Source organism: Polyodon spathula, chromosome 20 (assembly GCF_017654505.1).
Source record: "Polyodon spathula isolate WHYD16114869_AA chromosome 20, ASM1765450v1, whole genome shotgun sequence".
Lineage (NCBI taxonomy): Eukaryota > Metazoa > Chordata > Actinopteri > Acipenseriformes > Polyodontidae > Polyodon > Polyodon spathula.
The window spans coordinates 20,031,799-20,043,900 of record NC_054553.1 but is presented as its reverse complement, the minus strand read 5'-3'; the positions used below and the strand labels follow the sequence as shown (position 1 = coordinate 20,043,900).

The following is a 12,102-nucleotide window of genomic DNA, read 5'->3' as shown; positions in this document are numbered from 1 at the left end:
TTCCCCAAGTTTAATGTAATGTTAAAAGGGTTTGGCTCTATAACATTTTAACACAGAGACTATTTGAGTGTGTTTTGGGTGTATGTCTGCATGGTGTTGAAATGGTTAAGACCCCAGTAGAGTACTTGGAAGCCACACTTAATATTAATCCATTTCCTCCTCCGAAGAAAGCCACAACCTTAATTATCCAACAAACTCCTACAAATACAACTATAATAACTGAACAGAGCCACAGACTTAAAGGCTTACTCATTAGCGATTCCATTTCTTATTTCTTACCTGCAGCACCCTATCTTTATATATTCATGTATTTGATTTAACCAGAAAGAAAGAATGCATTGAAATTCCCATCTCGTTGACAAGGGGAGTTCTAATCACAACACATCCAGTTTCAAGTATAAAGCTAGAGGAAGAGCTGTAGAAAAGCATTTAGTGATTATCCCCGTGGAGTGGTGGGGCATTTTAACAAACCACAATATCCAATTGAGATGAAACTTGGTAAAAATAATAAGAGTGTTTTTTGTTACCAGTTCACCGCGCTTACTTAGAGTTCAGTAACCAGTGATACAGAAATGATAGACACTCATGTATGAAAATGTTAGACCACTTTGTGCTTTAATTAGGCATGTTAAACAACTTCTAAAGTGTCTCATGCATTTGATCATTTGTAGCTATGTGTTCCTTTTCTATTACTATTTTAAATTAATTGCATGTGTGGCCTATTAAAGTCATGAATTCACTTAGACCATCAGTAATTTACCTATTTTGTCCATTTTCCTTGATTTACAGTTCCAGTGGTTTGATTTCATATGCACAACAAATCAGAACTACAGAAGCAGTGGGGTGTTGTAATAAATGTGCACAACACTGAACTGCTTCTCTATTGTGATGACACCTTGTAAAGATATATTTTGACTTCGTATCTGCCGGTCTAAGTAAACCTGCATGCTAAATGCATTGGTGATCATGACTTGACCTAATATGGCTGCATGTGGTACACATCCAGTTGTTCACAAACCATTCATTTAGTGGTTCCATTCCCTCTGAATTTTTGGTACCACTGTAATTGTAGCTGTCTCTCAAAGCAGGTCTCTGTGCTGTGAACGATGCTGTGCCTGCATGCTGATGCCCTGTGTCTCCCTTCCTCTCTGTCTCTGTGCTGTGAACGATGCTGTGCCTGGCTGCTGATGCCTTGTGTCTCCCTTCCTCTCTGTTTCTGTGCTGTGAACGATGCTGTGCCTGAGTGTTGATGCCCTGTGTCTCCCTTTCTCTTTTTTAACTGTGCTGTGAATGATGCTTTGCCTGGGTGCTGATGCCCTGTGTCTCCCTTCTTCTATGTCTGTGCAGGTTCTGGAGCAGCACATGGACGGCCGCTGGAAAGGACACATCCACGACTCACAGCGGGGTACAGACCAGGTTGGGTACTTCCCTCCCTCCATCGTGGAGGTCATCAGCAGGAGGGCAGGTCAGTGATGTTCTCACCAGGCTGCAGTACACATAATTATTGTCTCTTTACCACCGTATTATTTTGCAGTCATTCCGAGAGGTTGTTATTGCAATTACTCCAATGCTGTGTCTTTTTTTTGGGTTGGTCGGTGTTCAGATGCTTTGACTATGAGTTCAAGAGCCACTCTTCAGTTCTCGTTGCCTGCCATAGACATATGTAATGTAGATACTGTAGTGCCTCATTTCCACTGTAGCCCGTGGCTGTCCCTGGTCAAGAGAAACATGTTTCATTGTTTTTTTCCAAACATGGCCAACCTCTGAGGTTTTTGATCTTCTTCAAAAGCTCACTGGGGGCACCCAAGTGGCACATCCAGTAAAGGCGTTCTGCACGGATGTGACCCATAGCCTGGAGATTGCAAGTTCAAATCCAGGCTATGGCACTGCCAACTGTGACCGGGAGTTCCTAGGGGTGGCACACAATTGGCCGATCTCCGCCCGGGGGTAGGGAGGGCTAGATCGGCCAGGGTGTCATCAGCTCACCATGCACCAGCAACCCCTGTGGTCTGACCGGGCACCTGTGGGCTTGCTAAGCTGCCCAGAGTTGTGTTGTCCTCTGACACTGTTGCTCTGGGTGGCTGCATGGTGAGTCTGCAGGGTGTAAAGATGCAGGTGGCTAACGGCACACACTTTGGAGGACATGTGTTCGTCTTCGCCCCTCCCGAGTCAGTGCAGGGGTGGTAGCGATGAGCTGAGCCTAAAGATAATTGGATACGACTAAATTGGGGAGAAAATTATAAAAAAATAATAATTGACGACAAATAAATTAAAAAAAAAAAAAAAGGTCACTGGGGGTTGTGGGATAGTATTGTGCTGTGTTTTAAAGAAATCTGTAGCAGTACTAAGTTCATAAATTTTTTTTTTAAATGCCCAAAAAGTGGATGCTACAATGGATGAACATTGAAAGAATGTTCATCGTTATTTTATTTTAGCTGCATTGGAAGATAGCGATGATGATTTCATTCCACGCCGTTTGAGTAGTGTCTTTAATATTTGAAAATATTTTTTTTATTTTTTACTCTTCTCAACAGCCATTGCAGTGGTGAAAAAACTTGAAACATGTAGCTCTGTTCCCCAGTCGGCTTCTTCTCCAGCACACGCCTGCTACCTGATGAAGGAGTTAATTTGTGGCCAGGCCACGTCGGGTACAATATAGCAAACCTGGTCAGAAAGAGCGACTGCAGCCGGGCAGGGCCGATGTGTTCAGCAGTGGAAACACCCTTTTTTAGGCCTAGCGTCAGTGGAAACAGGGTATAAATGTCTTTATATTACTAATCACCAGCGCTAACTAGGGCACAGCACAGCAGTGTATTGCCAGCAAAACTGGTTTCCTTGATCCAAAGTGGCAGATGATGAGATGCATTGGCTCTTACTAATATAAAGACACTTTGACTGATCAAGCCTACATGCCTGAACTCTGAGAAAAGGCAATAAGCAGACTTATCAATAAACAGTGCCCAAGTGTGGCAAAGTGGTGAATACGTGCAGGTGAGTACAGTGCAGAGCGGATTAATCACACAGACAAATGTTTTACAGGTGCAAGGGTGTTTATTTAAATGATTTAAATGTCCAGAGCCTTATGGCGAAACCTGCAAACAATAACAATGAAAGAAAAAAAAACTCCCACAGGTTTGACCCGTAACCCAAAGTCCACTACTTTCACCCACACAAAACAGACACAGACACAGTTCCGACAGTGCGTGATTTGAGTGCTAGTGGTGCAAAGTCAGTTCCTGTAGTGGAAAAGTGGGTGGTGATGTCCAGGTTTTACACTGGCCTGCTGCTGCAGCTCCGGATCGTGTTTAGTATTCTTTGTGAAAATGCAAACAGCACAAGACACACAGTGTTATTACACAGACTAACAGAAAACACTCACGGCTTTGGTACGAACAATACAGGCTCCTTCTAGGTCGTTTGGTTTAACCATATGCAAAGGAAAAAATCACTTAAGCTACGCCCCTTATTTGTACCCTCGCCCATGACTCCTAGGTTAACGAGCGCACCCGATCCTCAGATGCCACGCCGTCTACTGTCCGGGTCAGTGAGCTTGTGTGCCGTAGTTCCACCCCCTTCCTAAATGACCAACTTCCACCTACATTGCAATAAGCAACTGAAAATGAGCAGACTTATCAATAAACAGTGTCTGAGTCATTGAAATGAACAGACTTATCAGTAAACAGTGCCTGAGTCATTGAAATAAGAACAAATCAGAATGACTGCTAACATAAACATAAAATCTGAAGCTACTTTTAACATTTCTGTGGTGATTCCAGTGACCAAACCCACATGAAAAGGAAGTGGTTCCAGACCACAGGTCTGTGTGGTTGTTTTTAGATACAGTTACAGAGTGGTGTATTCTAAATCAATAATATATTTTGTAAACATGACCAGAAAGTATGTTTTTCTCTTAGGCTTGTGTACATATTTTTAGCCTCACTTAAAACCTTGTAGTTAATTTGACAAGTGCCTAAGCCTGTATTAAAATGCAGGCGTGGCTAACCAAAATGCAACAGGATTTCTCAAACACTGGTTTGGTTCTTTCAGTTATACAATGCAGTGTATTCAAAAGAAAGCTTTGGTATGTTCATGTGGAAGCAAAAAGTCCATTTAAATTAGTGCACCACGCCAGCTAGAGTGTAACAGGGTTACTTATATTTGCATTAACAATAAGAGTGTTGAAATGTATCTGAAAGCATTTTCAGACAGCTATTCTAAAACTAGGCAAGCTTTGTGAATGCATCCCAATATATAGGACCCAGTAGTCGCCAAAAAAACATATGCGCTTAGCTGCCTAGCAACCAGAGGGAGAAAAGGAGGAATGTATTATACAACTTACAACTTGTTTTAACTGTTTTTTTTGGGGGGGAACATTGTAATAGTTGTAATATTTAATTCATATGAGTTACTGTACAGCGTGAAACTTAAACACCACTAAGGTTTCATTAGTAGGCTCATTAATTCCACTCTGAGGTCACAGTGAATTTTACTGTATTCCGCAGTGCAGTGTGGAATAGTAACACTGTTATAACAGCAACTTCAAAGTTACTGTGAGGAATGACTTGGGCATAAATGATGTTAGCTGAAGCCATTGCTGAGAGGTTTGATACTTTGACAGTGAGTTTAAGTTCTGACACTTGCAAGCCTTTCCTAGCAACAGACACTTGCACTAATGGCAATTGCAGTCTGGATAGAAACATTGCCTTGGTTATCATCACACTTTAAAATGAAAGGACTGCACGCTGGTGTGGTAGATAGGCACTGCTAGTGAACGTGGACAGAGCCATTGAAAGGCCTGTGTCTATGTGTCTGTGACGCCTGCCTGCAGTCGTTGAGGCAGAGAGCATAGCTCTGAATATGGAGAAGAGCCCCACACAATAACCGAGGGGCTTAGCAGTGTGAGAGTATGAATCTCAAGGAATTTGCTTTGTTGGATGAAACTCTGAGGCAGAGCAGGACTGGCCCGACACACATTCAATTTGACGGATGTATGGCTGGCTGGGGTTTCTGATTTGCCCAATCCAAATCACGTATAAGAAACTCACCACTGTAAATGATTTGTGTGAAAATGTCCTGCATTTAAGTGTCATCCTGTGCATTAAACATAGGGTTCTAAAGATTAAAAAGCAACAATACTTTTATGTTTAATAGTAGTTTGAGTGCAGTCTTCATTTTCTGATTCATCAGGAATATTTATAGGTTTTCCATCATTGCGTGCAAGTGTTCCCTTACTTTGATGCATTGCACTGCTTTTTGGATGGAGTTTGAACATCAAAATGATGATACATCGCCCTGCTCTGGCAAAGTAAAAGCTAGCAGGAATTAACTGATGCATTCCCGCTACCATGGAGTTAAAAAAAAAAAAAAACTAGCTGTAAGGCCATTTCAGCGTTTTCTTTAGCAATTGTTGCTAAGGGATTGAAAACAACCACAAATCAGTGCAGAAAAATAAGCATGGATTTCAATCTTCTCATTAAAACAAAATGCACAGAGTTTTAATGTAATGTCTTGTTTATTAAAATGAATACCAATCTTGGATTGGAGGACACAACTGCAATTACCTTACAGAATTACAAGTGTTTTCATAAAGCTTTTTCAGATGTATAGCCCCGGAGGGGGAATACTGGTATTCAAAAATATAAAATAACCCTTTTTTTTTTTTACTATGTACATATGCTTCTGCAGTAAGTAACATGTTTATATATTCGCCTCTGTTACAGCAAGAACAGATATGCCCAACAACAGGAAGGTCAACGTTGCTTTTTGTACTGGCAGTTTCACGCTTCATTTTGCACAAATGGTTTTATCATACACTCCTAGCCTGAAGTAGATGTTTAAATTAATTTGGCTGTAATCCATACATGTATACACATATTTTAACCAGTACAGCAGTCCTTCATATTCTTACTTCTGCAATTATGAGAACCCATTGGTTACAAGTGACTCTCATTAAGGACAACAGCTGGTGAAAGCTGGACCAAAACAAAACAAAAACAATTCTGAACATCTTGAAAACAATACCATGCGATTACACTGTCTCTGTGGTCTATATGACTTGTGTGTGCATATGATTTTGTAGACTGCAGATAGTAATTCATAATAAACTACTTGAAGAAATAGGATAAATATTGTTCTAGCATAAGGTGTAGCTAAATAAAATCACAGACCTCATTGTAATTTACAAATAAATGTAAACACTTTTTAGCTTGTATGTGTACAAAAAACGCCACAACTTAATAAAATGAAAATAAATCTACTTAAAAGTACACAGTGTGTGTGTGTGTGTGTGTATGTGTCTATATATATATATATATATATATATATATATATATATATATATATATATATATATATATATATATATATATGGAAATCCTCAGAGTTGGGGAACATTGTCAGAGCAGAAGGAAGCAAGTTTTCTTCCAGAACAACCTTGTACTTGGCTTGATTCATGCGTCCTTCACAAAGACAAATCTGCCCGATTCCAGCCTTGCTGAAGCACCCCCAGATGAGTCCAATTTTCAGCTTTGCCCAACACCTGGTCGTCTAATGGTTAGATGGAAACCTGGAGAGGCCTACAAGCTACAGTGTCTCGCACCCACTGTGAAATGTGGTGGAGGATCGGTGATGATCTGGGGGTGCTTCAGCAAGGCTGGAATCGGGCAGCTTTGGCATGAATCAAGCCAAGTACAAGGTTGTCCTGGAAGAAAACTTGCTTCCTTCTGCTCTGACAATGTTCCCCAACTCTGAGGATTGGTTTTTCCAGCATGACAATGCTCCATGCCACACAGCCAGGTCAATCAAGGTGTGGATGGAGGACCACCAGATCAAGACCCTGTCATGGCCAGCCAAATCTCCAGACCTGAACCCCATTGTAAACCTCTGGAATGTGATCAAGAGGAAGATGGATGGTCACAAGCCATCAAACAAAGCCGAGCTGATTGAATTTTTGCGCCAGGAGTGGCATAAAGTCACCCAACATCAGTGTGAAAGACTGGTGGAAAGCATGCCAAGACGCATGAAAGCTGTGCTTGAAGATCAGGGTTATTCCACCAAATATTGATTTCTGAACTCTTCCTAAGTTAAAACATTAGTATTGTGTTTAAAAATGAATATGAACTTATTTTCTTTGCATTATTCGAGGTCTGACAACACTGCATCTTTTTTGTTATTTTGACCAGGTGTCATTTTCTGCAAATAAATGCTCTAAATGACAATATTTTTATTTGGAATTTGGGAGAAATGTTGTCAGTAGTTTATAGAATAAAATAAAAATGTTCATTTTATCCAAACACATACCTATAAATAGTAAAACCAGAGAAACTGATCATTTTGCAGTGGTCTCTTAATTTTTTCCAGAGCTGTATATATATGGAAAAATGACTTATTTCAAAGTGCTATTTAAAAAGAAACTTGAAACAAATTAATCTATTGTAGTACTATATCAGTGCTTGTATTTCTTTCAGACAGGATGCATTCTTGTAGAGCACAGCAATTCACTCTGGGAAGAGGAAGAAACTGCAGTGTAGATGTGTCTTATAACAGAAATCAGTTTGAACAGCTTTGACTGTGCAATAAGAAACACCTCCACTCAATGTATTAACTTATTATGCATTCTTCAAATGGACGGTACCAATATATCTAACCATTCCCAAGCCAGGATATGCAGCGTGAAGCCTGTTGCTCTGTTGTCCTGCTAAAGTAGTGTGACTCAACCTCAGCCCTGCTTGTACTGACCTCCCTTCCCCTCTCCCTGCAGGTGGCACCCTGTCCCGCCACTCCTCCCTGCCCATGCAGCGCCAGCAGCTCCTCTCCAGACCCCCCCTCACAACCCTGACTGCCCCCCAGACTGACGACACCTACCAGCTGTACGCTCCACCTCCTCACATCGCCTTTCACCGGTCAAATGGGCACGGAGACAACACAGGTAACTGCTTTGAGAGGGCTTTCACACGCTGAATGCATCAGTGCACACTGCCTTCAAACTGAAAGGCTCCACCACTGAGGGCTGAGGTATATACACTGTTACATCATGTATAGAAAACAAAACCATTCATGCATTGCAGTTGCTTTGGAAACACTAAAATAAACTTTGTAAAATTAAATGTAAAATGTTGGTCTTCAGGGAAAGACTTCTAGTTGAAATGTCTGTCACTGAATTAAGTTTATTTCAGTATTTCTAAATGTACTGCTAGTAGTGGTTGGGAGTGAGAGCTTGAAGGAGTTGTTTCTGTGAGTTTGAGTTCTTGTAAGAGGAAAACGATTCTGAATTTTTTGAGCATAACAGAAGCTAAAATAACTCAAAGTGCAGCCTTGAGCTCTTCTAAGAGTGATCTGTATTTTATCTTTACAATATCTATTGGGAAGATTTCCTGGAATGATTTTGTTAGTTCTATGTCCTTTTAATGAGCACAAGGGTTGGTTGTTTATTTAAAACATTATTTGTCTTCAACTAATTTCCAATATTATCAGGAGCCTTTTGTCACATCAAGAAGCAGACCGTTCTGTGGAGGGCTTGTCAAAAGAGTTTTATTAGACACCAGTAACCTATCCACTGGTATTGCAGTTCACATGCTCAAGGGTTAGAGTCTGTTTCTGTGTTTTCTCAGTTCCTGGCAGACAACCGTTTGAAATGTCAGGGGTTAAAAAATCACATCCAACGCAAGCATCCCAAATTGGAGCCTGTCAACAATTGCCATGCCAGTTGTCCACAGATGAAGACAGCTTCATTGGCAGAGTGTGTACCTGAGACCTTCTGCCTCGCTGTGATAATCAAGGCTTTAAGTCTTATTAGTGTATTTTTTTTTGGTATCTTTGTTTTCACTTTGACTCATGTGCACTTGGTTTCCAGTGTTAGTAAGGGTAATAGGATAATACGACCTCACCTATAGGGCAGCATAGAGAGTAAATGTAAGACACAGTTGGGATCTAAGACACAGGATGGAAGTGAACGTCATAGAAAATCTAGCGTTGAGGCTGGATAAATGGACTTCAAGGTGAAAAAACAGGAAGGGGCCTGCAAGAGTATTATAATGCTTCTGAGAGGTATGTTTTTGAAAGCTTTGGTTATCACTTCTTTAGGGTGCTTTGAAGAGGGGCCGGGGAGATATGTACGTTTTTGTGTTCACATAGGAGTGCCATTTGAGAACCTCCAACAATCAGAGCCAGCCAGCCTCAGTGAGGATATATGGGTCCTCAGGAGCTCGGTCATTGGTAAGAACCACCCCAGCGTCCCTCGTCCCCTTTCCTTGTCCAACCCTACCTAGTGGTACAGCCTTTATTAAAGGTGTAATAACCAATGCGTTAAAAACATTTTCTTGTCTCTCATTATTAGAATGTCAAACATTCTCTCAAGTTTTGTAGCAACTTTTTTTTTTTTTTTTTTTTTTAATTTAGAGAGCCCGATTATTTTACCCCCTTACCGCAGCAATTCCCCACACAACTCAGGAGAATTAAAGGTTCAGTGGGCATCTCCTGATCCCACGACCAAGCCAGCTTCCTCTTCTACACCCAGGAACTCGAGAGCAGATATCAGCAACCTACCAGCCTTGGTAGGACAAAGGCCAGCTCTACAGGTGTCCGCCCTGAGCTCAAAAGACGCCTGACCGGTATGGTCCACTGTAGCGTGATAAGGAGAAACAGTCCCTGCTGGTTTTGTCTCCCTAACCCGCAGGAGCACCAAGGCCAATACAACGTTCCATTCAGAATCCCCAGTGAAGACCGGCGACTTTGCACAGCCAGACGCTCACCAGCGCTCCCCTGACTGTATAACTCCCCCTAGACCTCACCGCTGTGCTTTTACCAGTTTACCAGTTTATCTGCTTACCAGAGTTTACAGAGAAATGGGCGGCAAAACAACAAGTTAATGTTATTGTGAGAAACATTTATTGTTGCACCTTTAATTCCTGCTTCAGCTCCCAGTAGTACCCTCCTTCCAGGGAAGGGAGCCCTAGTTTTCTGAGCGTGGCTGTTTCAGTTTATTTTTGCAAAAATATTGCAGCTGCTAATGCACTTTTTACAGTAGAGCCCTTGTCTACCTAGGAATCAACAGGAGTCTGTAACCCAGGGAAAAACAGTAGCAAGCAGTGATAAATTGGATTGTAAAGTCTTGCTCAGCACTCCTTAAGTGAAGGTCATGCTCACCCTCAATTATTAACCTATTTAGTTAGTTTCAGTAATATTTGGACACATGCATATAAAGTGAACTATCCCTTATGTGAGATATATATGTAGTATTTTTATTAAACTAGATGGATAGTTCACTTTGGCTTGTGGGTATCCAAATTATTTGAAAACTGAGTTAACTGAATTGCCATGAATAATTCCAGTAATGGTCTGTTTTATTATTAGGGGTGGCCAAATCCGCTCTTCAGGTGCCATCAAAAGTCCAGGTTTTTGATCCAGGATTTCACATACAAATATCCAGAAGGGAAATAGTAAAGGCTTCTTGGACCAAATACTGACCAAAACCAATGCCTAACTCAGCTCTGCATTGGGAATAAAGTTCTATTTCGCGTGCCACTGAACATGTGGGACGGATTACCAACCATCATCTTATTGAACGTATTTCACTATTATCTATTCACGGATACCAAGATAACTGGGGAGCGAGCAAGGGGGAAGAGTCGTTATGAATTCCTGGGAGATTTGCATGGATATGAAATTCATTTGAAAGGCTCTATTGGATCTCAAGCCAGGATTGTTATTGATCCCATTAGGGGCTGTGCGCCTCTCTTAGTATGACGGAGCAACAGGGGGTTGAATGCCCTCCAGTCTCCCTCGCTGAGCACTGTCGTGTTTCACAGCTGGTGACCGGAACAGCGTTGGCAGCACGGGCAGTGTGGGCAGCACTCGGAGCGCAGGCAGTGGGCAGAGTATGGACAGCACCAGCGGGCAGCCAACAGGTGGCAGCACAGAGAACAGCAAGGTACAGTGTGCGATAGAAATGGGATTACACTCACAGCAGACAGGGGGCAGAGCTGTGTGTGAGATAATGACTTTTCAGTATAATTAAGGATTATTTGTAGCATTTTTTTCTAGGTTAATCTAATCTAGTGTTTAGATGTATTGAATACGACATCTCAAGATCCACTGAGTTCAAGAAAGCATAGAAATTTGCACATGGTTTTAGAATTGTATTTCATATTTAAATGCAAATATGTGCTTTTTAAAAAGGCTTTCCCTTTGTCGTATTTCTTGATGTCTTCACACACTAGGCTGGGTTCTTGTAGAGACCGTGCACCCAGGGTGTTTGCCTTCATGCGGGGGAAAATTAGGAGCAAACTCCTGAACTAATCCTACCCCAGAGGTAGCTTCTGTACCAACTTTAAGCAAACAGAACTAATCCATATGTGTAAAGGTACAGTGAGCCAGCGTCTGCATACACACGCCTGCTCCTTATACCTTTATAAAGGGGCCCGAAGAGAAATATCGGCCTTATTCACAAACTGTTAGGGGCTGGTTTAAGGAATATTTTTAAATCCAATTTTTATTACCTAGCCTCAATAAAAGATTCTAACATATTTTTTTTTTTTTTGTCTAAAAGCTTTCCAAAAAGGGGGGGGTGGGGGGGGTTACGTCGGCCACGGTGGGACCACAGCTCGTAGAGCAACTGTACAGTGTGTCCTCTGACATCTCCAAACAGCCAGACCATCCTTCAGGTGAGCAAGCAGGTCACCCCACTGGGCTTTGGATTTTAACTGTGTGTTCTCCACATGGGTTTAAATAGCTTGTGCAGATTTAGGAAGCTCCTTTCCTCATGAAATCCAGGTGAAAACATTATTGTTATGTGTGTTGCCTGTAAAATGTAAGTAAACAAAAGCACAGTTTGAGAAAAAAAAGAATGTGGATCTTGAAGATGTCATTTATAACCACCTGTTGTTAGAAGTGTTAGCAGGAGCCTGTATGTTTGGCTCACACGCTGTTGAATTTTTTAGCAGCATTTCATGGGAGGGAGAAAGCTTGTGCATCTAAAAATGACCCTTTGAGTCAGTAAAAAAAACAAATAAACCAGACGTCAACTAGGTATGTCTTATTATATACTGACCTGTAAACAGAGTATGGAACAGTGCTGCTGTAAGTGATATTTTCTTGATCTGACAC

The 12,102-nt window shown here is 41.4% G+C and overlaps 1 protein-coding gene across 1 annotated transcript in view; it reads left to right on the top strand.

Moving 5' to 3' along the window:
* Window positions 1-12,102, top strand: part of LOC121295735 (caskin-2-like) — a 118,264-nt gene that overhangs the window by 91,258 nt on the left and 14,904 nt on the right. Inside the window, 6 exon segments of the mRNA XM_041220734.1 lie at window positions 1,348-1,465; window positions 7,760-7,927; window positions 8,610-8,641; window positions 9,165-9,206; window positions 10,117-10,126; window positions 10,806-10,985. Of these exon segments, the coding sequence (XP_041076668.1) occupies window positions 1,348-1,465; window positions 7,760-7,927; window positions 8,610-8,641; window positions 9,165-9,206; window positions 10,117-10,126; window positions 10,806-10,985 (550 nt within the window).